This window comes from Gymnoscopelus microlampas (assembly GCF_963454915.1).
Source record: "Gymnoscopelus microlampas genome assembly, chromosome: 6".
Lineage (NCBI taxonomy): Eukaryota > Metazoa > Chordata > Actinopteri > Myctophiformes > Myctophidae > Gymnoscopelus > Gymnoscopelus microlampas.
This window is the reverse complement of record NC_139943.1, coordinates 51,318,420-51,344,483: the sequence shown is the minus strand read 5'-3', so window position 1 is coordinate 51,344,483 and position 26,064 is coordinate 51,318,420. Positions and strand designations below refer to the sequence as shown.

The following is a 26,064-nucleotide window of genomic DNA, read 5'->3' as shown; positions in this document are numbered from 1 at the left end:
TTTTTGCAACAAAATGGAATCCTGAAAAGTGTTTTTTTTAGGTTATCCACCTGACGGTAATCTCTCAAGAACAGATTCTGCTCTCCGCTTGAATCTGTCGGGGGGGTTCGTCATAACGTGTACGCACTGGCCTACAAGTGGGCGTGCCTTCAGATCAGGAAGCAGGCCGTGCTTTACCCAATCAAATGTAGTGGCCGGGATTTACTCTCTGTGCTCTCGCTTCCCACTAAAAACAAACCGAAACTCATTTAATAATAGCGTCCTCGGAGCAGACAAAACCACAGAAAGATATTCAAACCACAGAAAGATATTCACATTTTAACTTGCTCTTTCATCATAGAAACAAGTGGGCTTATAACCAAAACGATCCATGTTCTCTGGGAGAAGTGGTGTTAGTGTTCCGTGTAGAAATATTGTTAGTGGGAATGAATTTTAGTCGCACCACCGGAAGTGGAGCGCTGAGGGCAGACCAAAAACCCCGGTTTCCTTGCGCACGGGTGCTACATTGAGCCCCCCCCCCCAGAGCCAAGTGAAAGAGTAAAAAACAGCAGAGGGCGCTGTTTTTTCCTTTTTTATTTGGCGATGGGTTCCCAGATTGACCTGACAGGAACACTATATAACATTTAGTTAACACATGCTTCTCGAATTGCCATATGTGAATATTCTTGTAAATTATAGTAAATATGTAAATTCACCTTCAGTTAGTTCTAGAATAAGAATAATACAAAACAAACACATATAATCTTAGATCTACTGGAGAATTTTAATTAAAATATGGTTAAGTTCAACAAATGTTCTGTTTTGTTGATTTAAATGTTCAGCTAGTTCTTCTTGAACAAAAACACAGCAATAAGAAAGTACAACTTATTAAGAATGTCCCAGATGGTTTTCCACTAAATCTAAACCCATTCAGACAGAATAAACCAAAGTGCTTCTATGATCATGATGAGTGCAGACGACATCAACACTATTACAACAAGTCTCCCCACAAGAGTCTCCCCATAAGTGCAACAACAGCTACAATAATGTTCATATATTCATCAAAAACAAAGCCTGCACAGCATGACTTATCATCTGAATAATTTACAATATGCGAGGAAATGTTATATAACAGCTGAGGTGTCTGTAATCTAATCCAGTGGTTCTCAACCTTTTCAGGCCGCGACCCCCCACAATATTCATATTAGAACTGGAGACCCCCAAATTAATAGTTTATTTGGCCAAGACCCCCCCCCCCCCCATTCAGATTTTTTTTGGCCCAGGGACCCCCTAATAAGATATTTGTGTTGTTGAAATGTTTCAAAAGAATTTCAACATTTTCAAGATTCTTTTGAAAATAAAATATCAAGCTTTCACGAGTAAGCCAAGCTTACTCGTGAAAGCTTGTAGATCGGCTATATTCAAATAGCTGCTATATCTAGTGTCGAAGTGGTTGAAATGTTTGTGATGCTGTATTGACTGTAATTTAGCTGAGGACCCCCTGGAACCCCATCAAGGACCCCTTGATAATATTAACACATTAAGACCTGAGGCCGATTCTACAAATGCCTCCTAGATCAGTAGTTGTCAAACCTTTTTTGTGCCAAGGACCCCCTAAATGATATGTCTCTGCAGACCCCCATCTGAATTTTCTTTGTGCCAAGGGGGACCCCCAGAAGAGAGGATTTGTGTTAAAAGAAATATTTCCAAAACATTTAAAAAATAGCAGTAGCAGTACAAAAGCTCTCAGCGGGACACAACGTGACGCGCTGTGAGCTTTTGTATATCCGCTATTTTTTGAGATCCACTATTCTAAACTGATTTTCTAAATCCTAAGAGTTTTCTGAAAAGAACGTGCGTGTGTGTGTGTGTGTGTGTGTGTGTGTGTGCGTGTGCGTGTGCGTGTGTGGCTACAAACTAAAATGACATGTATTCCCGGTTTTAATACGTTAACCACTTAAACCCCAGCATCGGTATTGTGGGGAAAGCTTTCGCTGAAAATAGCAGATCAGTCAGTGGTGGGAAAAGTACTCACATTTTGTACTTAAGTAAAAGTATCAATACGGCAATGTAGAAATACTCTGTTTCAAGTAAAAGTCCGGAATTCAAATTTTACTTGAGTAAAAGTACAAAAATATTGGCATCAAAATATACTTAAAGTAGCAAAAGTAAAAGTACTCATTATACAGAATGTCCCATTCCAAGTTTTCAATTGTATACAAATCTTTTGAAAATAGCCGATCTACAAGCTCACAACGCGTCGCATTGTGAGCTTGTAGATCTGCTATTTTCAAATGGCCGAAATGTATATAGGGCTGAAGTGGTTAATGTATGTTTTGTAATAATAATCAAAATCTACAAAGTAACTAGTAAGTAACTAAAGTTTTCTAATAATTGTAGTGGAGTAAAAAGTGCAATATTTGCCTCTGAGATGTAGTGGAGTAGAAGTAAAAGTATTGGAAATTGGAAATACTCAAGTAAAGTACAAATACCTCAGAATTGTACTTAAGTACAGTACTTGAATAAATGTACTTAATTACTTTCCACCACTGGTTGTGAGCTTGTCAGATCTGCTATTTTCAGCGAAAGCTTTCGCCACAATAACGGAAAACAGAAAAGACCCCAGTATTGAGCCCTGAGGGACTCCGGTGGTTACCCATATGGGGTTGTAATGGGTTAATTGGAACAGGGATGACAGTCACACTGGTCGATGTAAACATAGGAGTGAGTCGTCTTCTGGTCTCCTGGGCAGATCATCTCCACTTCCTTCTGACTGGTGGACACTTCTTGGCAGCAGGAACAGGAGTGCATTATGGTGCTGTGTTCCACAGAGTACCTTAACATATAGAGACAAGGAACAACAGCATTATGGTGTTGTGTTCCACAGAGTACCTTAACATATAGAGACAAGGAACAACAGCATTATGGTGTTGTGTTCCACAGAGTACCTTAACATATAGAGACAAGGAACAACAGCATTATGGTGTTGTGTTCCACAGAGTACCTTAACATATAGAGACAAGGAACAACAGCATTATGGTGTTGTGTTCCACAGAGTACCTTAACATATAGAGACAAGGAACCATCAGTGATGGATGAAGAAGTACTTGCATGTTTTACTTAAGTGAAAATATCAATACGGCAATATAGAAATTCTCTGTTACAAGTAGAAGTCCTGTATTCATAATGCACTTGAGTAAAAAGTACGAAAGTATCAGCATCAAAATATAGTTTAAAAAGTTCCAAAAGTCAAAGTACTAATGTATGCAGAATGTCCCGTTTCACAAGTTCAAAATGTATTAAAAAAAATGTTTGAAATTAGCAGATCTACAAGCTGTACAAAATGTTCACAATATTTATCTGTGGAAGCGAGTCAAACTAAATGTAATGACTCAACTCCTACAATTACAAGAGTTTGTCAGGGTGGGGGTGCCCAGTTCAAGTATGATTATTTTAAAAGATTGAGAACCACTGGTTCTCACCATGAGGATGTTTCACATGATCCACGACAGGCTGTGAGCTCCACCGGCACCGTGGAATTGCAGCCGTTCACCTCGAGGAACTTGCTGGTCTCCTGGAGTTCACAGCTAACCTTACGTGGTGGAGTGCCTGGAGGACCTGGAGTACCTGGAGTACCTGGGGGACGAGAGAGGCACTTCAGTCACATTGTAACATAACACATTAAAGGGATAGTTCACCCCCAAAATTACTTTTTGTCTCCGCCAGGGCGAAAGGCATGGCAAGAGTTCATGCCGCTACGTGGCCCTCACATCTAGAGTTCAGGCCCCTACGTGGCCCTCACATCTAGAGGTTCAGGCCCCTGCGTGGCCCTCACATCTAGAGTTCAGGCCGCTATACGCAGCCTTCACATATAGAGTTCAGGCCGCTATGTGGCCCTCACATCTAGAGTTCAGGCCGCTATACGCAGCCCTCACATATAGAGTTCAGGCCGCTATGTGGCCCTCACATCTAGAGTTCAGGCCGCTATGTGGCCCTCACATCTAGAGGTTCAGCCCCTATGTGGCCCTCACATCTAGGGTTCAGGCCGCTAGGTGGCCCTCACACCTCCGTCGCACGGGCGATGCTGACTGATATGCCCATATATGGAGATATCTGTATCTGTCAGTCCATGTCCCATTAATGGCCATATATGGAGATCTATATACGTACCCCCTTTTTTGCCCATGTATGGAACGGACTGATTTGTTTGTGCCTAATGCCAAGACGACACATTGAGGTTGTGTGTGTGTGTGTGTGTGTGTGTGTGTGTGTGTGTGTGTGTGTGTGTGTGTGTGTGTGTGTGTGTGTGTGTGTGTGTGTGTGTGTGTGTGTGTGTGTGTGTGTGTGTGCAGTAGCAACTATAGTGGCAGCAAAGTTAACACTCTTAAATCTCAGTATAATACTGAATAAACAACAAATAAACAATAAAATGTAAAATATATATTACTCACAAATTTTACAACAGCCACTTGCATCCATTCTCAGTTCAGTTCCCTGTAACGTGGGCATTAATTTTGACATTGTCAGACATAAAGACACACCACTGTTATGTTATGTTTAATATGCATACTGTACTCATCATTCAGGCTATGAAAAGCACTGGGATACATAAAACAGAATGTCCAAACCACATCATAGAAGCTGATAAATTCGTTTTCAAGAAGGCTGCAGATAGAATTAAAAGCATTCAAGAAGGCTGCAGGTAGAATTAAAAGCATTCAAGAAGGCTGCAGGTAGAATTAAAAGCATTAAGGGCAAATGTAAAACGGCTACTAGCCACAATAATCCATCAAACCAATAACACGGTCTGTTAAAGACGTATACTCACAGGAAGGCAGTCATATTCAGGACTACACAGTGCAAGCGATTGAATGACCGTGAAGTTATTATCTATGGGGCAGTGATACGATGTACAGTTATCATCCGGTGGAGTCCAGCTATGTGAAGGCTGTCAGAGAAACACAAACGGTTGATAATATGACTTTAAGCCCATTGAATGTGTATTCACTGTGTATTAAATGTGTACCATTGAATATGAGTATTCCAGTGGTTCTTAAAGTGGGGTCCGGGGACCCCCAGGGGTCCTTGGCACGAAAACATTTGAGAACTGACTGGTGTGTATGTTTTCACTCGTATGCATGTAAACCCACCTCAATAATGTGAGTGTTTCCGTCTGGCAGCACCACAACACAGCTGGTCTGTATACACTCCCCACAGCAGCTTTTAGTCAGTTTGAGTTCAAAGCCCTTTATGAAGGAATACCATCATCAGTATGTATTCATTCATTTTAATACATGTAGCCCTTTATGAAGGAATACCATCATCAGTATGTATTCATTCATTTTAATACATGTAGCCCTTTATGAAGGAATACATTCATCAGTATTGATTGATGATATCGATATATCAAGCAAGCACCCCTGCTAGCTAACATAATGACTTGCAAAATTCTCTGTATAGCCGATCTACAAGCTCACAACACCTCGCAGTGCAAGCTACCGTATGTCCAAACAAATTACTATAGCGAAACAAGTACAAGTCAAATGCGATTTTCTGTTTCTCACTGTGAGTGGCCCGAGATATTGATGTACAACGTGTGCAATTTTGGTGTTGGTACGATCCACCCAAACTTTGAACTGTAATTGCGTAAGAACCGTGTGACGGATTTGAATATCGCTTGAACCACGATAAAGTCCCTGTTCTTGTGTGCTGTTTCACGTTTTAAATCATGTTTCTACGTAACAGTATGCCAGAGTAATGTGGTTCCAAAGTAGGGTGATTCTTTCTAGTCATATTTTCATACACAATTACACATAACCTTTTATGAAGAAATAAGATCATCAGTATGTATTCATTCATTTTCATACGTATAGACCTTTATGAAGGAACATCATCATCATTATTATCAGTATTGATTGATGGATTGATTGAATACTATATTAGTCAAATGTAAACAGCATGGTGGTACAGTCAGACATAAAGGCTAAAAGGAACTAGATCATAGCTCCCTCTAGTGTTGTGGCTGTGGGTGTCACCCACTTTGGAGAAGAAGTAGTTGGACAGATATGAGGGTATTGAGGTAGAGCTCTTCACGGGCCCCCCGATTCCGAAAATACCCTACAGGAGCCGAGACGGACCCGCACGTGTCGGATCCGTGTTTTTATCATAATCACTTAGTGCCGGGTCGGAACCGGCGCTATTACCTCGGCTCTCGACTAAAATGTATTTTGGCGGTGCCTTGATGGCGTCGTAATGGCTGATTTTACACTTGGTTGCGTGCTGAAAATAGCCGATCTACAAGCTCACAACTCGTCACAGCGCGGCGCGTTGTGAGCTTGTAGATTAGCTATTTTCAGAGCGCAACACCCGAGCGCAACCAAACATAAAATTACTTGTCTTTTAGTTCAACTGGATCTCTTCTCCACTAGTCCGTCACTAACATTCTAATCTAGTTTTTATTTGTTGACAAAATTGTCAATATATTTAGTCTTGGTTTTAGTCACCACCATAGCTTAGTTTTTATTTAGTTATCGTCAATGAAAAAAGGTAGTCGACGAACATTTTTCGTCATAGTTTTAGTCTACAAAATCAACACTGATGGGAACACACTCCATGTCATGTTACAGCAGTGTTGATTTCGTCGACTAAAACTATGACGAAAAATGTTCGTCGACTACCTTTTTTTCAATGGCGAAAACTAAATAAAAACAAAATAAAGACTAAGCTACGAAGACTAAAATTAAGGCTAAATGTATTGACAATTTTGTCAACAAATAAAAACAACTAAAATGACTAAAATGTTAGTGAGGGATCTAGTGGAGAAGAGATCCAGTAGAACTACAAGACAAGTAATTTTATGTTTGTTTGAGCTCGGGTGTTGCGCTCTGAAAATAGCCGATCTACAAGCTCCCAACGCGTCGCGTTGGGAGCTTGTAGATCGGCTATTTTCAGCATGCCACCAAGTGTAAAATCAGCAATTACGACACCATCAAGGCACCGCCAAAACACATTTTAGTCGACTAAATCAACTGTCGATTTAGTCGACTATAATCTTATGATATTTAGTCGACTAAATGTAAAACTAAAAACAGTAAATCATTTCAGATGACTGAAATATGACCAACCCTAAGTGGAATTTGATTCAAAAGACTATGATTGAAACAGAATCAAAATTTGCTGTCAAAATCAACACTATGTTACAGTTAACTCACTGACCAGAGAGCAGGGTTCACACGTTCTGGGGACACACTCCATGTCATGCAGCCCGCCGGGGTTCGTGATCCAACCACAGTGGCAGGTTTCACATCGGTCGTTGGGAACCTCCCCAATAATTATTGTATTTGTGTTGGGAACCTCCACACCAGGCTGGAAAAGAATCATTCTATTTGTGTCTTACAAGGCGCCACCTGCAGTGCAGTGCACCTACACACATCACAGTTCAGTGACATAATATGCCAAATGCAATGTACAGTTCTAATGTCTGTATGAAAAAGTGCATGTTTTACTCATATCCAGGCTTGCTTACCATGTATTCGGTATCGTTGAAGACACAGACACCTTTCGGCACTAAAAAAAATATAAGACAACAAATATAATCCATTATTACTAGTGGTTGTCACATAATTAAAGATGCACTCACTATGTAACTTTCCTCTTCTACCCTGGATTTGAACCCATGTCATGTGCTGACGTTTATTTTTTTCACTTTTTTTTTATCATTGAGCTAATAGAGCCTGTCCGCTTGCTCAGGGAATCTGCCATTGAATCTTGACCTTCAGGTCAAAGGTCATGTCTCACCTAGACACAGGATGAAAAATGTCTCACCAATGTCTTGCTAAATACAACCACCAATATAAGTTATGCAAGGGATAATGCATGGGGAGGTGGTCATACATTTACCCAAAAGTAACAACAAAACAAAGTGTTTCCTTGCTTACAGCAATGAAAGTATTCCATAAGTATTGGCCTGGGCGGACAAGTTCGCCCCGGAAAACAAATGACAGTATTCCACAAGGTAACCGGAAAACTCGCCCCAAAACACACTCGCCCCCCATTCTATATACCGCCGATTTGCCTGTAATACCGCCGGATTTGCCCCGGGGCGACTGTGTTTTGGGGCGAGCGTTTTGGTATTCCCCCGTTGTTGTGCCACGATAAACAAGGAAGTGCAGTGGATCAAATAGAATCACTTTTCGGTTATTGCATCGTCTATTTCTCACTTGTTGTTTTCAAAAACATTCTTGAGAGCAACGTTTAGTTGTAAATGACATTGGTTGTTTGTTTACATGTCTGTCTGGCTGTCATGTTGGATAAAGCATAAAACCAAGCAGCGCAGGTTGAGTCTCTGATTACACAGCGGTCCGTTATAGAGCTCATCGGTCATTATCCAGAAATAACGACCGATGACTGACCAATCAGAATCGAGCATTCAACCAAGCCGGGTAATAAATTGTATTAACATACTCTACCATACAGATTGTGTAAATTGTATTATATTAACATACTCTACCATACAGATTGGACAAAATTATCATTGTATTCATTAAACAAAAGTTGCAGAGTGCTGCTTTAAGTGATGCAGATCTGACCACAGGGGTAAGAGTGATGAAGAGCAGTGGTGGGAAAGTACTAATTTTTTACTTAAGTAAAAGTATCAATACTGCAATAAATAGTCATTATGCAGAATGTCCCATTTAAAGTTTTCAAATGTATAAAATTCTTTTGAAAATAGCAGATCTACAAGATCACAACACATTGTGATCTTGTAGATCTGCTATTTTCAAATGTCAAATGTATATAGGGCTGAAGCGGTTAATGTATGTTTTTTAATAATAATCTAAATCTACTAAGTAACTAGTAACTAGTTTTCAAATAATTATAGTTGCATACAAGTATAATAATTGTCTCTGAGACAGGCCCGGCGCCAGGATAAAATGACTGAGGGGGCAGTTGAAAATTGTGGGGGGGCACACCAGTCGCGCAGCATGCACGTGCGTGCATGTTGCGGGACCCGTGCGCACGCGGGAAATTTTGCGGTTAATTGCGCGGATTGTGGACGTTTTTGGGCGTTTTTTTGTTACTTTATTTCGGGGTTAGGGTTAGTTTAGGCTTATGTTATTTAATTCTTATTTTTGCCTGATTTTACCGATTTTATTTTTTTATCAACAAATTAATTATAAAAAAATACATTTTCATTTTTTTTTTCTCCCCAAAATAAACTGAGGGGGCACAATTTGAAACTGAGGGGGCCATGCCCCCTCAGGCCCCCCGTGGCGCCGGGCCTGCTCTGAGATGTAATGGAATAGAAGTAAAAGTACAGAAAATTGGAAAAACTCCAGTAAAAATACCTCAAAATTGTACTCAAGTACAGTACTGTGTAAATGTACTTAGTTACTTTACACCACTGATGAAGAGGACGGTCTTACCACAAGTGTATTCACAGCAGCTCTCCTCTGAGATATGCATCTTTGGTTCAAATCCCAGATCACACTTTGGTGAGGGTGAACACAGACTTGTATTACATTCTGTTGGTAAAGGAGAGGTCAGTACTGTCTTAATGAAAGAGGAATATAGTTGCTAAAATGATTCATTTCATAATTTAATGTTTTTTGTTTTTCTCCGGTGTTAGCAGAACAACGAAAAAACTAAACTAAAACATAATACATAATAACGCCTATACCGATACCAACAGGAATAACGCTAGTGGACGCATAACCTCACATAACTCACCGCATCGTACTTTCTCACAGCAGTCCTCTATGTACGGGACCTTTACCCAACCATCTGTGTAATCATCATCACACCAATGTATTTCCTCCCAGACCATGGGACACTGTACCGGACCACACTGGACGTCATTGGTTTCCTCGTCACACATGCAGTTTGTACAGTTAGTGCTCCACCAATCACCAAACTGTACAGAAATATAGATAAAATCATCACCATACTGTACAGAAATATAGATAAAACCATCACCATATGGTACAGAAATATAGATAAAACCATCACCATACGGTACAGAAATATAGATAAAACCATCACCATACTGTACAGAAATATGTAAGTTCAAGAGATTCAAGAGATCTCTTGAATCCCTCAACTGGACTGAGTTGGTTTTAGGAGGAGAATCAGGCTTGGATTTGCTGGTGGGTGGATCCATGAGGTGAAGTAGGCTTGTTTAGTATACTGTGATAGGACCATGGCAGACACCATGAGGTGAAGTAGGCTTGTTTAGTATACTGTGATAGGACCATGGCAGACACCATGAGGTGAAGTAGGCTTGTTTAGTATACTGTCATAGGACCATGGCAGACACCATGAGGTGAAGTAGGCTTGGTTAGTATACTGTAGTATAATCATGGCAGACACCATGAGGTGAAGTAGGCTTGGTTAGTATACTGTAGTACAATCATGGCAGACACCACGAGGTGAAGTAGGCTTTGTGATCTGTGACCTACAGCTGAATACCGTACCTCATACATGGGCAACTGGCGGCCCGGGGGTTAATATCTAAATACTGATATATTATTGATTTCAGCTGTTACAATTCCAAACATGCAAACATGACCCGCTTTAATTACTTCAGTCTATACTATAGCTTAATGACTAATATTAAAATTATATTGTCTTTTTTATGTCCAATATATTTGTATTTAAGTTCATAAAGTTAACATAAGCATGCATTTGAAATTAAAGAAAAATGTTACTTTTCAGGATTCTAATTAAAAAAAAAAAATCAGGATTCCAATTCAAAAGTAGCAAAAATAGCTGATCTACAAGCTCAAAACGCGTCGCAGATCAGCTATTTTTGCTACTTTTGTGTGACATAGAATGGCCAAGTACAGCATTAATTTATGAAAGAAGTTAAAATACGGAGATAAGAGGTGTCTGCCCGACAGTATATGTAATGTGTCCCTCTGGAGTGAGTGTGGAATTATAGTGGCCCTCTCCATCATCAAAGTTGCATCACCCCTGCCGTACCTCTTTAGGTTCTCCATCAGGTCCAAAGCAACCTTAAACAGAAAGAAGGAGAAACGGGTGATTGTTTTCACTGGAGCATTTAATACAAGTTTTCTCTTAGAAAAACGATAAATTAACGCAGATCAATGATGCCATGTTCTCACAGGTAGAAACACAGGAGTCAGAGGTTGAATTGAGCAACATTGTCCCCTCAGCACAGAAACAGCCCTCCTTAAACTGGCATCGGGGGTTCAGCTCGCTGTGTTGTCCCTGGCACGATTCAACGTATCTAAATGTTAAGAAGATGCATTACGGTCCAGAATTACAGACAGTAACTACAACATGTGTACGTGGATTAGAAATTAAGATAGAAATTAGATCAACATATAATCTACAGTATGTATGTATAATATATATATATATACACACATACATACGTACATATACATACATCGTGTGTGTGTGTGTGTGTGTGTGTGTGTGTGTGTGTGTGTGTGTGTGTGTGTGTGTGTGTACACATGCCTCACAAGTGCTGTGTAGGGAATAGGGGGAGGTACGTCGCCAAAAAAATCACTTCAAAGTTTAGTTTACGGCAATTAAACATCGTATTTTAACACATTACCCTCCAAGGACGCAGATATGCGTACTATTTTCAAATGAGTTGTTTTGAAAATTCCACAAGAGGGCGCTCTAACACAGCTTAGGAATGATCCCTCGAAGCAATAGACGGACGTGACATCGGCCCCAGCTTTAGGATTTTTAGAAAGCTTATAACGCTTACAAGAGGAGTTCTTTTCTACAGTCATAACAACTTCTAATGAGCTCCTGCTACGAGTGGAGAGGACAGCAATAACGTCAGGTAGGCTAGTCATAGGCTCTATTCACAGCAGCCATATTGTGAAGACATTCACAGGTGTTACCAATGATACTAATGAAGGCTCTGTTCCATTCTGGTCAAACAGAGTCAGGGTGCTAATATTGTGCATGTTGGCTCACTGGAAACACCAGTGGGTCTACCGTTGGGGTCCAGGGACCCTCATGGGCTTCCAGATGGCCCCTTACAGGTGCGTAACTCTGAGAGTGTACAAATGGAACCAAATGGACCGTAAGGGTCCATTTGGTACAGACAGACAGAGAGACAGACAGACAGACAGACAGACAGACAGACAGACAGACAGACGGATACCTTGCATTACATGTTGGTGGATCCGATGGACCACAAGGCTTGTAAACTTTGTCCTCTGGACATTTATATTCTGCAATAAGAGGGGACAAAAAAATAAAAAATAAAAAAAATCTTTATACAATTTCAAATGATGATCCAGTAAGCAAACAGTCTAAAATAGGGTTTTAAGTAAGTATAAAATGAAAGGTTAAAATTACCACATGTTCCGTTGGTGGCCGTCCTCCAGTCTACACATACAAACGCTTGGGCGCAGACCTCTGCGTACGTCTCCAGACTGGTGCAGCCCATGCGAGTGTGACACTCGTCAAGCCTACAGGCCTGGTAGAACGGTCCTGGTGGCACCGCAGCGTGGCACTCTTCAAAAACACTGGACGTGAGAGAAGAGAGGCACGGTGTCAATTGTCAAGTCCAAATGCAACGTATGTTGGCATTCTCCCTCTGACGTTAACATAAACTGACGATCATATGAGTCATATGTAGGGGTTACCAACGGTATTAGCCCGGGACGCCCCGTATTTTGACCAAAAGAGGCGCGTCCCGTACTGGACTTCACTTGTCCCGGTAAAGGGAAATTCTGTGCGTCTGCCTGCCTCTGTGTTTGTGTGCTGTATCCGAAGGGCGCTAGGACCCTGGGGGTGCCGCTCAGTTGACAGGGCAGGCTCAGTGTTCGTGCTCTCGTGTGCCATGTGTGAGACTTTTCTCATTGTGTTTGTGGAAAAATGTGCGCTGGTTCAAGCGGGCGAAACAAAATAAAGGTGCACGTGTATCTAACATTGGCATTGCTCTACCGAAAATCAGTTGCTGCATGTTACGGTATATCATACTAGCTTATAGTTAGTTAGACACGGACTGAGCTACAACAGCATAACAGCCAACGTGCCTGGCCCCAAAACTGTGTGGATATTATGAAAGAATGAGTTGTCTCCTCTCCTCCTCCTCCCCCCGTGGCTGCAGCAGCACGTTAGCTAATTATACTGTAGTAACTGTTCCAAAATGCATAGATTTCTATGTTTTTTAGGGGTTTGGGGGGCTGGCTTTTTTAATGTATATTTCATGGATGTATTTATTTATTTATTTAGATTTCATAGATTTCTATGCATTTCATGAGTTTGGGGGTCTGGCTCCCCCAAAATAATTAAATAACATAATCCTAACCTAACCCTAACAGCGAAATAAGGTAACAAAAAAAATAAAAAAGTACCAAAATGCGGCCAAAAAAGACACGTGCACGTGTTCGCGTGCATGTGTCCGGTATTTCCATTTCTGAAAGTTGGCAACCCTAGTCATGAGACGATTTGGGAGTGAGAATGGGTCGACGTTGGCGTTACTTTGCCTCGTTGTTTGTCACACTGTTATTTCATACCTGCTCATTATGATTTGTTTGTCACTCTGTTATTTCATACCTGCTCTTTATGATTTGACAGATCTCAGCCTTACACAGGGGCAGTGGTGGTGGAGGCGGGGGCTCTATACAATACGGCTTGTCGTGGCCCTCTACTTGCCACTCATGTGCCATCTCAGAACAAGAGGAATGGATCGTCCCGTTTGGCAGCCTGCACTCATTCGACTGGTTGTTGTCGCATACTCCTTTTGAGGGGAAAATATGAACACAATCTATTAACAATGTTTCACACCAAATGAAATATTAAATATCTAATTACAAATTTATGTTAATTCCTCCTGATCAATTTTATTGCCACAAGGGTCTTAAAATGATCATCTCACCACATTGTCCCTCTGTGTTGTTGTGGAAGAGGTTAAAAGGCAGGTCCACACTGAAGAGAAACCCTTTAAACGTCACAGTGGCCTTGATCGCCGGGATTTTCAACAGCATCTCAATCCCACTGCTTGTTATTGTAAAGTCATCATTAGAAAAGGTTGGGGTTTCACGCTTGCCATTGACGAGCACCTGAAATTTGCAAAGTAAGTTAGAGTTCATGGAGTCATCGCTCTAACTCTGCTTAACTATGAGATATTTTTACTAAAAGCGTAATTTTGTCTCAAGAAGAATGACATTCATTTTAATTTTCCTTTAAAATATGATTTATAGAACATTATTAAAGCCTCATTACAGTGGGAATGGTGACGCATTACATATACAATACATTATTGTCTCCGCCAGGCCGAAAGGCATGGCGAGAGTATGTTTTGCACCCTCTCCGTCCGTCCGTGTGTCTGTCTGTGAACAGCTAATCTCCGGCACCGTTAACCCGGCTGCTGCGAAACTGTGCATGCACACACACTCCCTCGATGCCAAAGCCGAACCTCTGCCGCGAATGTTTCAGATTGGCCTGTTATAGCGCCGCCAGGAGGCCGATTTGTGCAAAACACATTTTTGGATATCACTCCTACAGATTTTGTCCAAACCTCACGCAAATCAGTACACAGTATCTCTATAGTCATGTGATCAACACGGATCTGTCCGATTTTCCATATTCTATCCTGATTGGCTAAGATTGGCTTCTAAAGTTTGCAGAATTGGTTCATTTTGAACAGCATGTGATTTCCATGAAATTTTGCGCGCACCTTCCCACTATGCCGAGGAATAAATGGCACCATTTTCACATTGTCGCTTGTTATAGCGCCACCAGCAGGTCTAATTTAGCAAAAGACATTTTTGGAACAAAAATGCCTTAAATCATGAATGCAGTGTCCGATTGAAAGGCCGAAGAAGAAATGGCACCCTTTTCACATTGGCCTATTATAGCGCCACCAGGAGGCCACACTAACATACCTGACCTGGCGGAGACCTGTGCTCCGAGGAGCATTTTTCTATCATAAATCATTTTAAAATTATAATAATGTATAATATATAATGAAATTGAAATGACATGAATACTTACCACGTTCACAGTCTTCGGGGTCCTCTCTTGCTGAAGGGTAACCTCATATGTTTTGTAACGCACCGTCAAGGCGTGTACACAAGATACCGGAGCACCGTTGTTACCACAGTTCTCGTTATCAATAAGAATGGTGAAATTGTATTGTGGAATAATCTCTTTAACCAAGACGTAAGTGCAATTTCCCTGGAAACTGTAATATTGACCGTCAAATGTGACGTAATGAGGATCGCCCCAGCCATAGCAGATGCCTGAAAAATTAATGAAGTAATGGAGTCAATAAACATGTTGTGGAACAAAAATAGACTGTCACAGGGATAACGTTTTGACAAATTATGACAAGTGTGAAGGTTTTGTGAATTTAGATTTAGTCTGAATTGAACTTACATTTGCATTCATACTGGAAACAGCATCCCGTTTCATCGTAAACCTTGACCGGTTGTAAGTTATTTTCACATACAGGTATGATCACTGGTGGACAGGAATGATACTCTGTAATGACTTCACCAGCGTCACATGTTTGAGTGGTACAGTCATCTGGCTTCCAGGTTTCACCTTCCTGTTAGGAAGAGAAGGGCGCAACAATAGGCTCTATTCACAGCAACCATATTATGAAGACATTCACAGGTGTTACCAATGATACTAATGAAGGCTCTGTTCCATTCTGGTCAAACAGAGTCAGGGTGCTGATATTGTGTGCATTTTGGCTCACTGGAAACACTCTGCTACACCAGTGGGTCTAAAGTTGGGGTCCAGGGACCCTCATGGGCTTCCAAATGGCCAAGTACAGCATTAATTTATGAAAGAAGTTAAAATACGGAGATAAGAGTTGTCTGCCCGACAGTATATGTAATGTGTCCCTCTGGAGTGAGTGTGGAATTATAGTGGCCCTCTCCATCATCAAAGTTGCATCACCCCTGCCGTACCTCTTTAGGTTCTCCATCAGGTCCAAAGCAACCTTAAACAGAAAGAAGGAGAAACGGGTGATTGTTTTCACTGGAGCATTTAATACAAGTTTTCTCTTAGAAAGACGATAAATTAACGCAGATCAATGATGCCATGTTCTCACAGGTAGAAACGCAGGAGTCAGAGGTTGAATTGAGCAACGTTGTCCCCTCAGCACAGAAACAGCCCTCCTTAAACTGGCATCGGGGGTTCAGCTCGCTGTGTTGTCCCTGGCACGATTCAACGTATCTAAATGTTAAGAAGATGCATTACGGTCCAGAATTACAGACAGTAACTACAACATGTTCGTATGTGGATTAGGAATTAAGATAGAAATTAGATCAATATATAATCTACAGTATGTAATATATAATATACAATATACATTTATACACACATACATACGTACATATACATACATCGTGTGTGTGTGTGTGTGTGTGTGTGTGTGTGTGTGTGTGTGTGTGTGTGTGTGTGTGTGTGTGTGTGTGTGTGTGTGGGTGTGTGTGTGTGTGTGTGTGTGTGTGTACACACATGCCTCACAAGTGACTCACAAGTGTGCTGTGTAGGGAATAGGGGGAGGTACGTCGCAAAAAAATCACTTCAAAGTTTAGTTTACGGCAATTAAACATCGGATTTTAACACATTATCCGCCAAGGACGCAGATATGCGTACTATTTTCAAATATATATTTTTTTTAATTCCACAAGAAGGCGCTCTACCACAGCTTAGGAATGATCACTCAGAGAAATAATAGACGGACGTGACATCGGCCCCAGCTTTAGGATTTTTAGAAAGCTTATAACGCTTACAAGAAGAGTTCCTTTATACAGTCATAACTTCTAATGAGCTCCTGCTACGAGTGGAGAGGACAGCAATAACGTCAGGTAGGCTAGTCATTATGCTCATTTATCAATGCGATGATGTCGTCTACCGAATATAGACGATCTACAGACTCCCAATGTGTCGTGATGCTCCTGAATCGGCCGTTTTTGGCGAGCAACACCAGCTGGATTCACTCGCAGGCCGAGGGGAATCCCAGCAGTGATGTTTTTTTTTTGTTTTTTTTAACCTAAAACCTTTGGTTCGTTAAGTTGTATTGAACCGTGCAAACCAAAAACCGCTGCACCCCTAGTGTGTATGACATGTATGTATTGACTGACAGACAGACAGACAGACAGACAGACAGACAGACAGACAGACGGATACCTTGCATTACATGTTGGTGGATCAGATGGACCACAAGGCTTGTAAACTTTGTCCTCTGGACATTCATATTCTGCAATAAGAGGGGACAGAAAAAGAAAAAACAAAATTCTTTATACAATTTCAAATGATGATCCAGTAAGCAAACAGTCTAAAATAGGGTTTTAAGTAAGTATAAAATGAAAGGTTAAATTACCACATGTGCCGTTGGTGGCCGTCCTCCAGTCTACACATACAAACGCTTGGGCGCAGACCTCTGCGTACGTCTCCAGACTGGTGCAGCCCATGCGAGTGTGACACTCGTCAAACGTACAGGCCTGGTAGAACGGTCCTGGTGGCACCGCAGCGTGACACTCCTTAAAAACACTGGACGTGAGAGAAGAGAGGCACGGTGTCAATTGTCAAGTCCAAATGCAACGTATGTTGGCATTCTCCCTCTGACGTTAACATAAACTGACGATCATATGAGTCATATGTAGGGGTTACCAACGGTATTAGCCCGGGACGGCCCGTATTTTGACCAAAAGAGGCGCGTCCCGTACTGGACTTCACTTGTCCCGGTAAAGGGAAATTCTGTGCGTCTGCCTGCCTCTGTGTTTGTGTGCTGTACCTGAAGGGAGCTAGGACCCTGGGGGTGCCGCTCAGTTGACAGGGCAGGCTCAGTGTTCGTGCTCTCGTGTACCATGTGTGAGACTTCCCTCATTGTGTTTGTGGAAAAATGTGCGCTGGTTCAAGCGGGCGAAACAAAATAAAGGTGCACGTGCATCTAACATTGGCATTGCTCTACCGAAAATAAGTTGCTGCATGTTACGGTATATCATACTAGCTTATAGTTAGTTAGACACGGACTGAGCTACAACAGCATAACCGCCAACGTGCCTGGCCCCAAAACTGTGTGGATATTATGAAAGAATGAGTTGTCTCCTCTCCTCCTCCTCCCCCCGCGGCTGCAGAAGCACGTTAGCTATATATAGTAACTGTTCCAAAATGCATAGATTTCTATATTTTTTAGGGGTTTGGGGGGCTGGCTTTTTTAATGTATATTTCATAGATGTATTTATTTATTTATTTAGATTTCATAGATTTCTATGCATTTCATGAGTTTGGGGGTCTGGCTCCCCCAAAATAATTAAATAACACAGTGGCGCGGGAAGGGGGGGGCTACGGGGGCTGCAGCCCCCCTGGTGATGGGAAGGGATTTTTTTTTTATTAGATTTTTAGATTTTTTTAAATTTTATTTATGAGAACGAGAATTAAATAACGTAACCCTAACCTAACCCTAACCCTAACCCTAAAACCGAAATAAAGTAAAGGAAAAAAAGTGCCAAAACCCACCCAAACCCGCACATTTTTCGACCCGAAACCGAAAAATCGCGCGCGCGCATACGTCAAGCAGATTCCCCCCGACGCTCAGCCCCCCTGGCTATTAAGTACTTCCCGCGCGCCTGAAATAACATAATCCTAACCTAACCCTAACACCGAAATAAAGTAACAAAAAAATGAAAAAAGTACCAAAATGCGGACAAAAAAGACACGTGCACGTGTTCGCGTGCATGTGTCCGGTATTTCCATTTCTGAAAGTTGGCAGCCCTAGTCATATGAGACGATTTGGGAGTGAGAATGTGTCGACGTTGGCATTACTTTGCCTCGTTTGTTTGTCACACTGTTATTTCACACCTGCTCATTATGATTTGTTTGTCACTCTGTTATTTCATACCTGCTCATTATGATTTGACAGATCTCAGCCGTACAGTTTGGGGACGGTGGTGGTGGAGGCGGGGGCTCTATACAATACGGCTTGTCGTGGTCCTCTACTTGCCACTCATGTGCCATCTCAGAACAAGAGGAATGAATCGTTCCGTTTGGCAGCCTGCACTCATTCGACTGGTTGTTGTCGCATACTCCTTTTGAGGGGAAAATATGAACACAATCTATTAATAATGTTTCACACCAAATTAAATTATAAATATCTAATTACAAATTTATGTTAATTCCGCCTGATCAATTTTATTGCCACAAGGGTCTTAAAATGATCATCTCACCACATTGTCCCTCTGTGTTGTTGTGGAAGAGGTTAAAAGGCAGGTCCACACTGAAGAGAAACCCTTTGAACGTCACAGTGGCCTTGATCGCCGGGATTTTCAACAGCATCTCAATCCCACTGCTTGTTATTGTAAAGTCATCATTAGAAAAGGTTGGGGTTTCACGCTTGCCATTGACGAGCACCTGGAATTTGCAAAGTAAGTTAGAGTTCATGGAGTCATCGCTCTAACTCTGCTTAACTATGAGATATTTTGTCTCAAGAAGAATGACATTAATTTAAAATTTCCTTTAAAATAAGATTTATACAACATCATTAAAGCCTCATTACAGTGGGAATGGTGACGCATTACATATACAATACATTATTTTCTCCGCCAGGCCGAAAGGCATGGCGAGAGTATGTTTTGCACCCTGTCCGTCCGTGTGTCTGTCTGTGAACAGCTAATCTCCGGCACCGTTAACCCGGCTGCTGCGAAACTGTGCACACACACTCCCTCGATGCCAAAGCCGAACCTCTGCCCCGAATGTTTCAGATTGGCCTGTTATAGCGCCGCCAGGAGGCCGATTTGTGCAAAACACATTTTTGGATATCACTCCTACAGATTTTGTCCAAACCTCACGCAAATCAGTACACAGTATCTCTATAGTCATGTGATCAACACGGATCTGTCCGATTTTCCATATTCTAAACTGATTGGCTAAGATTGGCTTCTAAAGTTTGCAGGATTGGTTCATTTTGAACAGCATGCGATTTCCATGAAATTGTGCGCGCACCTTCCCACTATGCCAAGGAAGAAATGGCACCATTTTCACATTGTTGCTTGTTATAGCGCCACCAGCAGGTCTAATTTAGCAAAAGACATTTTTGGAACAAAAATGCCTCAAATCATGAATGCAGTGTCCGATTGAAAGGCTGAAGAAGAAATGGCACCCTTTTCACATTGGCCTATTATAGCGCCACCGGGAGGCCACACTGACATACCTGACCTGGCGGAGACCTGTTTCTCCGAGGAGCATTTTTCTATCATAAATCATTTAAAAATTATAATAATGTATAATATATAATGAAATTGAAATGACATAAATACTTACCACGTTCACAGTCTTCGGGGTCCTCTCTTGCTGAAGGGTAACCTCATATGTTTTGTAACGCACCGTCAAGGCGTGTACACAAGATACCGGAGCACCGTTGTTACCACAGTTCTCGTTATCAATAAGAATGGTGAAATTGTATTGTGGAATAATCTCTTTAACCAAGACATAAGTGCAATTTCCCTGGAAACTGTAATATTGACCGTCAAATGTGACGTAATGAGGATCGCCCCAGCCATAGCAGATGCCTGAAAAATTAATGAAGTAATGGAGTCAATAAACACGTTGGGGAACAAAAATAGACTGTCACAGGGATAACTTTGACAACGTTTTGACAAATTATGACGAGTGTGAAGGTTTTGTGAATTTAGATTTAGTCTGAATTGAACTTACATTTGCATTCATACTGGAAACAGCATCCCGTTTCATCGTAAACCTTAACCGGTTGTAAGTTATTTTCACATACAGGTATGATCACTGGTGGACAGGGATGATACTCTGTAATGACTTCACCAGCGTCACATGTTTGAGTGGTACAGTCATCTGGCTTCCAGGTTTCACCTTCCTGTTAGGAAGAGAAGGGCGCAACAATAGGCTCTATTCACAGCAGCCATATTATGAAGACATTCACAGGTGTTACCAATGATACTAATGAAGGCTCTGTTCCATTCTGGTCAAACAGAGTCAGGGTGCTGATATTGTGTGCATTTTGGCTCACTGGAAACACTCTGCTACACCAGTGGGTCTAAAGTTGGGGTCCAGGGACCCTCATGGGCTTCCAAATGGCCAAGTACAGCATTAATTTATGAAAGAAGTTAAAATACGGAGATAAGAGTTGTCTGCCCGACAGTATATGTAATGTGTCCCTCTGGAGTGAGTGTGGAATTATAGTGGCCCTCTCCATCATCAAAGTTACATCACCCCTGCCGTACCTCTTTAGGTTCTCCATCAGGTCCAAAGCAACCTTAAACAGAAAGAAGGAGAAACGGGTGATTGTTTTCACTGGAGCATTTAATACAAGTTTTCTCTTAGAAAGACGATAAATGAACGCAGATCAATGATGCCATGTTCTCACAGGTAGAAACACAGGAGTCAGAGGTTGAATTGAGCAACGTTGTCCCCTCAGCACAGAAACAGCCCTCCTTAAACTGGCATCGGGGGTTCAGCTCGTTGTGTTGTCCCTGGCACGATTCAACGTATCTAAATGTTAAGAAGATGCATTACGGTCCAGAATTACAGACAGTAACTACAACATGTGTGTATGTGGATTAGGAATTAAGATAGAAATTAGATCAACATATAATCTACAGTATGTATGTATAATTGCGACCGTAGGTCGCATTTACTATAGAAACCTGCTCCAGGTGTCCGTCCGTCACGTCACTCCGTCACACACGTCCCGTCACACTTTTGCCCTGCTCATATCTCCGCACCCGTTGCCCCGATCCATGCCAGATTTTGCACACACACTCCTTATCTGCCAAACTACACCCTCCAAGGACCCCCGGAGCTCCAGGGACCCCCAGCTGCCTCGGGGACCCCCAAGTGTAAAAAATGAGCACATGTGGACTAATTACCAAATGACCACCCCAACGGGGCTGCTCACGGGGCATTCCCGGGGACCACCCACTCCTGGTGCTCCAGAACGGATGCAAAAGTGGTGGCGCCCCCAGTGGAGGACCCCCTGCCACTGCAGCTCACATAAAATGCCGTAACTCGGGCTAGGAGCGTCCGGGAGAGCCGCGGCCGGTACCTATTCGTCCGCCAAGGCAACGCGGACACCCCACCCCTAATTTCTCACATGGCCCTCTTCTAGCGCCACCTTCAGGCCGCTTTTCACAACACATTTTTGCCCACTACTCCTACAGTTTTGCCCCTAAAAACACGCAAATTGCTACACACTACACAGTATGTCTACACTCATGTCATCAACATGCCTGCCACCACATTTCTTAGACCACCAAACAAAACTATACATTGCCCACACAACTAGGAACCAATCGCCGTTACAGCCCTCTTCTGTATACATGTGACCTACGGTCGCTTATCTCCCGATTAGGGAGTCTTACTGGTTGCGACCGTAGGTCGCACTTACTACAGAAAGCTGCACCAGGTGTCCGTCCGTCACTCCGTCACACACGTCACACTTTTGCCCTGCTCATATCTCCGCACCCATTGCCCCGATCCATGCCACATTTTGCACACACACTCCTTACCTGCCAAACTACACCCTCCAAGGAGCTCCAGGGACCCCCAGCTGCCTCGGGGACCCCCAAGTGTAAAAAATGAGCACATGTGGACTAATTACCAAATGACCACCCCAACGGGGCTGCTCACGGGGCATTCCCGGGGACCACCCACTCCTGGTGCTCCAGAACGGATGCAAAAGTGGTGGCGCCCCCAGTGGAGGACCCCCTGCCACTGCAGCTCACATAAAATGCCGTAACTCGGGGGCTTGCCCCCCACAAACAATCTGTATACATGTGACCTACGGTCGCTTATCTCCCGATTAGGGAGTCTTACTGGTATACATATACACACATACATACGTACGTACAAATATATACATTGTGTGTGTGTGTGTGTGTGTGTGTGTGTGTGTGTGTGTGTGTGTGTGTGTGTGTGTGTGTGTGTGTGTGTGTGTGTGTGTGTGTGTGTGTACACATGCCTCACAAGTGTGCTGTATAGGGAATAGGGGGAGGTACGTCGCCAAAAAAATCACTTCAAAGTTTAGTTTACGGCAATTAAACATCGGATTTTAACACATTACCCGCCAAGGACGCAGATATGCGTACTATTTTCAATATTTTTTTTTTTTTAATTCCACAAGAAGGCGCTCTAACACAGCTTAGGAATGATCCTTCGTCACTCAGAGAAGCAATAGACGGACGTGACATCGGCCCCAGCTTTAGGATTTTTAGAAAGCTTATAACGCTTACAAGAAGAGTTCCTTTCTACAGTCATAACTTCTAATGAGCCCCTGCTACGAGTGGAGAGGACAGCAATAACGTCAGGTAGGCTAGTCATTATGCTCATTTATCAATGCGATGATGTCGCCTGCCGAATATAGACGATCTACAGACTCCCAATGTGTCGTGATGCTCCTGGATCGGCCGTTTTTGGCGAGCAACACCAGCTGGATTCACTCGCAGGCCGAGGGGAATCCCGGGAGTGATGTTTTTTTTAACCTTTGGTTCGTTAAGTTGTATTGAACCGTGCAAACCAAAAACCGCTGCACCCCTAGTGTGTATGACATGTACTGTATGTATTGACAGACAGACAGACAGACAGACGGATACCTTGCATTACATGTTGGTGGATCAGATGGACCACAAGGCTTGTAAACTTTGTCCTCTGGACATTCATATTCTGCAATAAGAGGGGACATAAAAAGAAAAAACGAAATTCTTTATACAATTTCAAATGATGATCCAGTAAGCAAACAGTCTAAAATAGGGTTTAAGTAAGTATAAAATGAAAGGTTAAATTACCACATGTGCCGTTGGTGGCCGTCCTCCAGTCGACACATACAAACGCTTGGGCGCAGACCTCTGCGTACGTCTCCAGACTGGTGCAGCCCATGCGAGTGTGACATTCGTCAAACGTACAGGCCTGGTAGAACGGTCCTGGTGGCGCCGCAGCGTGGCACTCCTCAAAAACACTGGACGTGAGAGAAGAGAGGCACGGTGTCAATTGTCAAGTCCAAATGCAACGTATGTTGGCATTCTCCCTCTGACGTTAACATAAACTGACGATCATATGAGTCATATGTAAGGGTTGCCAACAGAGTTAGCCCGGGACGCCCCGTATTTTGACCAACAGAGGCGCGTCCCGTACTGGACTTCACTTGTCCCGGTAAAGGGTAATTATGTTTGTCTGCCTGCCTCTGTGTTTGTGTGCTGTATCCGAAGGGCGCTAGGACCCTGGGGGTGCCGCTCAGTTGACAGGGCAGGCTCAGTGTTCGTGCTCTCGCGTGCCATGTGTGAGACTTTCCTCATTGTGTTGTGGAAAAATGTGCGCTGGTTGAAGCGGGCGAAACAAAATAAAGGTGCACGTGTATCTAACATTGGCATTGCTCTACCGAAAATAAGTTGCTGCATGTTACGGTATATCATACTAGCTTATAGTTAGTTAGACACGGACTGAGCTACAACAGCATAACCGCCAACGTGCCTGGCCCCAAAACTGTGTGGATATTATGAAAGAATGAGTTATCTCCTCTCCTCCTCCTCCCCCCGCGGCTGCAGCAGCAGGTTAGCTATATATAGTGTGCTATATATTATTATACTGTTCCAAAATGCATAGATTTCTATGTATTTTAGGGGTTTGGGGGGCTGGCTTTTTTTATATAAATTTCATAGATTTTTTAAATTTATTTATATAGATTTCATAGATTTCTATGCATTTCAGGAGTTTTGGGGTCTGGCTCCCCCAAAATAATTAAATAACATAATCCTAACCTAACACTAACACCGAAATAAAGTACAAAAAACATTGGAAAAAAGTACCAAAATCCGCCCAAAAAAAGCATGTGTCCGGTATTTCCATTTCTGAAAGTTGGCAACCCTAGTCATATGAGACGAGTTGGGAGTGAGAATGTGTCGACGTTGGCATTACTTTGCCTCGTTTGTTTGTCACACCGTTATTTCATACCTGCTCACTATGATTTGTTTGTCACTCTGTTATTTCATACCTGCTCATTATGAGTTGACAGATCTCAGCCGTACAGTTTGGGGGGGGTGGTGGTGGAGGCGGGGGCTCTTGACAATACGGCTTGTCGTGGTCCTCTACTTGCCACTCATGTGCCATCTCAGAACAAGAGGAATGAATCGTTCCGTTTGGCAGCCTGCACTCATTCGACTGGTTGTTGTCGCATACTCCTTTTGAGGGGAAAATATGAACACAATCTATTAATAATGTTTCACACCAAATTAAATAATAAATATCTAATTACAAATTTCTGTTCATTCCGCCTTATCAATGTTATTGCCACAAGGGTCTTAAAATGATCATCTCACCACATTGTCCCTCTGTGTTGTTGTGGAAGAGGTTAAAAGGCAGGTCCACACTGAAGAGAAACCCTTTGAACGTCACAGTGGCCTTGATCGCCGGGATTTTCAACAGCATCTCAATCCCACTGCTTGTTATTGTAAAGTCATCATTAGAAAAGGTTGGGGTTTCACGCTTGCCATTGACGAGCACCTGGAATTTGCAAAGTAAGTTAGAGTTCATGGAGTCATCGCTCTAACTATGAGATATTTTCACTAAAAGCGTAATTTTGTCTCAAGAAGAATGACATTAATTTAAATTTTCCTTTAAAATATGATTTATACAACATTATTAAAGCCTCATTACAGTGGGAATGGTGACGCATTACATATACAATACATTATTTTCTCCGCCAGGCCGAAAGGCATGGCGAGAGTATGTTTTGCACCCTGTCCGTCCGTGTGTCTGTCTGTGAACAGCTAATCTCCGGCACCGTTAACCCGGCTGCTGCAAAACTGTGCACACACACTCCCTCGATGCCAAAGCCGAACCTCCGCCCCGAATGTTTCAGATTGGCCTGTTATAGCGCCGCCAGGAGGCCGATTTGTGCAAAACACATTTTTGGATATCACTCCTACATATTTTGTCCAAACCTCACGCAGATCAGTACACAGTATCTCTATAGTCATGTGATCAACACGGATCTGTCCGATTTTCCATATTCTATCCTGATTGGCTAAGATTGGCTTCTAAAGTTTGCAGGATTGGTTCATTTTGAACAAAATGCCTCAAATCATCAACGCAGCATGCGATTTCCGTGAAATT

The 26,064-nt window shown here is 42.4% G+C and overlaps 1 protein-coding gene across 1 annotated transcript in view; it reads right to left on the bottom strand.

The window, feature by feature from the left end:
• Window positions 1-2,655: 2,655 nt before the first annotated feature.
• LOC311047895 (mucin-5B-like) overlaps window positions 2,656-26,064 on the bottom strand; it is a gene marked incomplete at both ends in the record, with an annotated part of 59,617 nt that continues 36,208 nt past the window's right edge. The window contains 21 exons of the mRNA XM_084060844.1: window positions 2,656-2,815; window positions 3,462-3,615; window positions 9,709-9,892; window positions 10,960-10,991; window positions 12,322-12,491; window positions 13,528-13,711; window positions 13,850-14,033; window positions 15,891-15,922; window positions 16,034-16,158; window positions 17,119-17,188; window positions 17,312-17,481; window positions 18,833-19,019; window positions 19,158-19,341; window positions 20,251-20,498; window positions 20,644-20,815; window positions 21,183-21,214; window positions 21,326-21,450; window positions 23,550-23,619; window positions 23,742-23,911; window positions 24,944-25,130; window positions 25,269-25,452. Of these exons, the coding sequence (XP_083916970.1) occupies window positions 2,656-2,815; window positions 3,462-3,615; window positions 9,709-9,892; window positions 10,960-10,991; window positions 12,322-12,491; window positions 13,528-13,711; window positions 13,850-14,033; window positions 15,891-15,922; window positions 16,034-16,158; window positions 17,119-17,188; window positions 17,312-17,481; window positions 18,833-19,019; window positions 19,158-19,341; window positions 20,251-20,498; window positions 20,644-20,815; window positions 21,183-21,214; window positions 21,326-21,450; window positions 23,550-23,619; window positions 23,742-23,911; window positions 24,944-25,130; window positions 25,269-25,452 (3,024 nt within the window). The remainder of the gene's footprint in view (window positions 2,816-3,461; window positions 3,616-9,708; window positions 9,893-10,959; window positions 10,992-12,321; window positions 12,492-13,527; window positions 13,712-13,849; window positions 14,034-15,890; window positions 15,923-16,033; window positions 16,159-17,118; window positions 17,189-17,311; window positions 17,482-18,832; window positions 19,020-19,157; window positions 19,342-20,250; window positions 20,499-20,643; window positions 20,816-21,182; window positions 21,215-21,325; window positions 21,451-23,549; window positions 23,620-23,741; window positions 23,912-24,943; window positions 25,131-25,268; window positions 25,453-26,064) is intronic.